The 4,083-nt window shown below is 46.8% G+C and overlaps 1 protein-coding gene across 1 annotated transcript in view; it reads left to right on the forward strand.

The window, feature by feature from the left end:
• MREG (melanoregulin) overlaps positions 1-4,083 on the forward strand; it is a 21,705-nt gene that overhangs the window by 12,362 nt on the left and 5,260 nt on the right. Inside the window, exons 4-6 of the mRNA XM_009887592.1 lie at positions 1,641-1,731; positions 3,471-3,634; positions 4,005-4,077. Of these exons, the coding sequence (XP_009885894.1) occupies positions 1,641-1,731; positions 3,471-3,634; positions 4,005-4,077 (328 nt within the window). The remainder of the gene's footprint in view (positions 1-1,640; positions 1,732-3,470; positions 3,635-4,004; positions 4,078-4,083) is intronic.

Raw genomic sequence — 4,083 nt, forward strand, 5'->3', positions numbered from 1 at the left:
GCTGTTCAGAGCGAGCGGCTGCAGACGGAGCTGTGTTTCCCCTGCTCTCCTGACCTGAATTGACCGGTGTCTTAACCCTGCTGTCTGCTTCTTCCAAAGCGTAATCTCCCAGGGGTTCCTGCAGCTATCGCTGAACAACAAAAAAATAGGCTCATCATTTAATTCTCTGCAGTGGTGGCGTGTTGGCCAGGCTCAGGAAAAAAACCCACTAGGAAATCTCCAACTCGTTATCACGTTAAGTCGACTCTTTAAGGCACCAGGTATCAGAAAACCAGTGGGATTTCTAAAGCACAGCCTACTTTCATGAATATTGTTTAACCCCTTTGAACCCAGCATGTCATGTAGGAAAATCCCAGGGAGATGGCACAGATTAACACCCGTTATTCTACAAGAGTCCATCTATGTAATCTGTTGCTGAGAAATTAGATAAATTAAGGTTGTTAGTGCAGGGAAATTATCTGAGTGATGTTGTGACCTGCTGTGTGGATGCTTCTGTAAATGCATCCCTTTCAGTGTGTGCATTGATTAAGCTCAGCTGGGAAAAATACTCCTGTTTTTTTGCAGAATACATGCATTTCCACAGGAATGCATACTTGTACAGATGTGTTTAATTGTGCTGGTATGACTTTAATAAATAACCTCAAAACCTTCCCCTTTAGACACTGTCCCATTATGCAGATATAAAGCTTGAGGTCAAGTGCAAGGATTTAAACTGTATAGTTAAGTGAGGCATTAACTACAGCAACTGGCATCACCAAAAATAGTTATTATGTTAAATAGCTCCAGCTCAGCCCTCAACCATCCATGTGCATCCCTCTTCTGTGCTATTTACAAAAGGGTACTCCAGCCTTTAAAAAAAGTCTATTTTTCTTGTTTTCCAGTACTTCTGAAAACCTGCCTGCTCCAGTTAAATGCCAAGCAGAGGGCTGAGCAGTTTGGAGAAGCCACTGTATGTGTGACAAAACTGAGAGCAGTAACTTTTTTTTCAAACTTTTAGTTTCCCTTGGGCTATCACCCGCTGTAAGAAAATGTGCCATGCCAGTTTAACTGCAAGGATATGAAAATAAGGTGTTGCAATAGTTTATAGAAGGTAATTATTAATATGTGGTCATGCTTTCTCAAGCTGTTAAAGTATAAGGTATTCACACAACCTCAGGTTTTGATACTAGCAGGGGTGTCAAGGTTTGGGGTAAAGGGCTTTGGACCAAAGAGACTGAAGTCTCGCAAATGAACTACATTTGGAAGTTCATGTTGTTCTTCAGCCTAGGACAGCATTGTAATTTCCAGCACAGAGCTGGAATTATATTCTCCCTGGCTGACTGAGGAGACCACATCGGTCATCAGCAATGCCTGAGCTAAATTCTATAATCCAGTTTCAAGGTAACTTGAGCCTGTTTTGTACATGCAGAGAAAATACAGACATGCTGTATCAAACATCGCGGTAAAATATTTCACGCTGGTCAGTGTAATTTCTTCCAGGGGCAACAGCAGCCTGGCCATCGACCTTCACACTGATCCCTCAGTGCCAACATCAACAGTTCAACTTTGGCTCCATTTCTAAAAGCTGAAATTCCTAGAAGAGCAGCAGAGACCTCCCCACATGCAACTGACTGAGTATTTCTTATCCCTTTGCTTTGCAGGAATGGCAAAAGCTCAACTATGATATTTATACCTTACGGCAGACGCGGAAAGAAGTGAGAAGCAGGTGGAAACACATTTTGGAGGATTTAGGTAAGCTAGAGGACAAAAGGATGCCATTTGTGTGGTACCGAATGAGAAGTCCCATGATGGTTGAAAATGGGAACGGCTCCACAAAATCAGGCTGGTAGAGGAGAAAGGGAGAAAAAGAAAACAAGGTTGCTGAGCACTGCCGTCAGGTAGCCCACATGGCAGCTGAGAGCCCGCAGGAGACTCCTGAGAGCTCAGGCACTGCTGGGAGGAGACAGAGCCACTGTGTCTGCAGGCACATCAAAAAGCCCATGAACTATGACCGGTGGGAGAACCTTTCAGGCCCATGATCATCCTTGTCAAGCTTTCTTGTGGAAACTTAGCAGGGATACCTGGGAATTCACCCTGTTTTTTTTCTAAGGAAGATAAGTAGGGAGAAATGATTATTCCTTTCAGATTTGAAACGCAGGTACATCTGTTTTCCCTCCCTAGCCCATGCTAGCTGATCAGAGCTGAACCACCCACTTTGTCTGCTCCCAAGTGAATTTGAAATATTCTTTCATGAAATGAAATTGCTCAACAGTGACCCTCCTACTCCTGCTATTTCTTAGCCTGCGAACCGTGAACTGCACCCACTGGTCCTGTGTCCTCAGCTGCTGCTCCTCTGGACAAGGCAGTGGCAGGTGTCACTTGGTTTTCCCAATTGCCCTGCACACCGCATGTGACACTCTGGCCAAGGAGATGTGCCGTGCTGGCACATCAGCTCGGTGACTTGCATCATGCTCTGGAGGTGGTTGGCAGCTAACGAGAGGAGGACGTGCGAGTCAAGCGCACTTGTTGGGCTGTTCAAGGGTATTATCACTGGGAGCAAAAGAGATGGGTATCTCAGCCGCTCCTGCCCTACCAGCCATTCTGGCATCTGGATGGGAGGAACATTTTAAATTCATAAATAGATATCAGCGTTCATCTTCACCCAGGTGCTTGTGCAGCCTGTACAGACCAAACACGGGAGGGATCACTTGACGTCCTTACAGCTGTTACTGCACGTTCACAAAGGGTCTCCTACATCTCCCTCATGTCCGCAATGGCTCTGGAGCTGTTTTGCAAAGGGTGGGGAAGCTCAAGGCAAGGGATCATTAAGCCTTAGCAAAGCTAGATGTGCAACCAGATGTGAAACCTGCTATATTTTGTTATCTAAACCTCTGCTTTAGTGATAAGACCACTACTCTTTTCCCTGTGTTTTCAGGTGAGATGCAGCACCCTGGAGCTGAACAAAGAGCAATTACATTTAAAGATCCCTGCATTCATTCTCACCCCCATTTCCTTCCCTGGATGCCCTTCCTATAAGAGGTGCTGACTGCTACAGGAACAACTACCTATGCATCCATTACTGCCACAGTTTTTTTATCACAGTTACCTCCCAACAACATATAGGTGTAGGTGCTGGGATGCTCAGGAAGCTGCTGAAAGCCACTGAAGCACCCTGAAAGCTCTGGCAGCATCAGGAACATGCAAGAGCTGAAGCAACACCCCGGGTGCAGATGTTCATATGCCTCTCTGGAAAACTAGCAACAAACTTGCTCTGAATGGGTATATGGTTGTTTTTTTTCCCATCAGCAAGGTCATACCTGCCCCAAGTGCAGACATGGAGCGTGCCTCAAGGAAATGGTAGTCTGTTTTAGCAAGTAGGGAATACAGCAGCCCAAGGTGGAGGGCGAATAAGGAACCTTGCAAAAGCCTGGAGGGCTCAGGGATGACCCTGCCTGCATGTTTGACTTGTTTCTGTAACACGTCTTTCCCAGGTTTCCAGAAGGAAGCAGACTCCCTCTTGTCGGTGACCAAACTCAGCATCATCAGTGACTCTCAGAACATGGGCAAAGCCCGGGACATCCTGTTAAAGCTCTCCGAAGAGACAAACATCTTCCCAACCAGCTGGGAGCTTTCTGAGCGCTACCTCTTTGTGGTGGTGAGTAGCTCTGAGTGTGCCTTCCTCCCCGTGGCCCCCATCTCTGCAAGTGAGCTCAAATGAAGGGGAGTGGATAGGTGAAATGCACCAGAGGACGCTCAAATACATGGTGGCATCTGGGGCATCCCTGTCAAATGTTGCACTTGTATCTTGGCTGGTCACCTTTGGAAATGTCAGTGCTGTAGCACCATGAATTTGGCCCCCCAAGTTCCTTTAAACCTGTGCAACTGGGTGCTCTCACAGCCTGTTAATGGCATGGGGAAAGATTAGACCTAATGCTTAACCTGAGAACAGGCATGGGGGGAGGACTCTGACCAGGTAGCTGCCCAAAGCAGCCTGTAGTGACTGTAAAACCCCGTTGCTTTGGCAGGATCGGCTCATAGCTCTGGACGCTGCGGATGAGTTCTTCAAGATGGCCAGCGTGGTGTATCCAAAGAGAGCCAGTGGGG

This window comes from Charadrius vociferus, unplaced genomic scaffold (genome assembly GCF_000708025.1).
Source record: "Charadrius vociferus isolate BGI_N301 unplaced genomic scaffold, ASM70802v2 scaffold136, whole genome shotgun sequence".
NCBI classification, from domain to species: Eukaryota; Metazoa; Chordata; class Aves; order Charadriiformes; family Charadriidae; genus Charadrius; species Charadrius vociferus.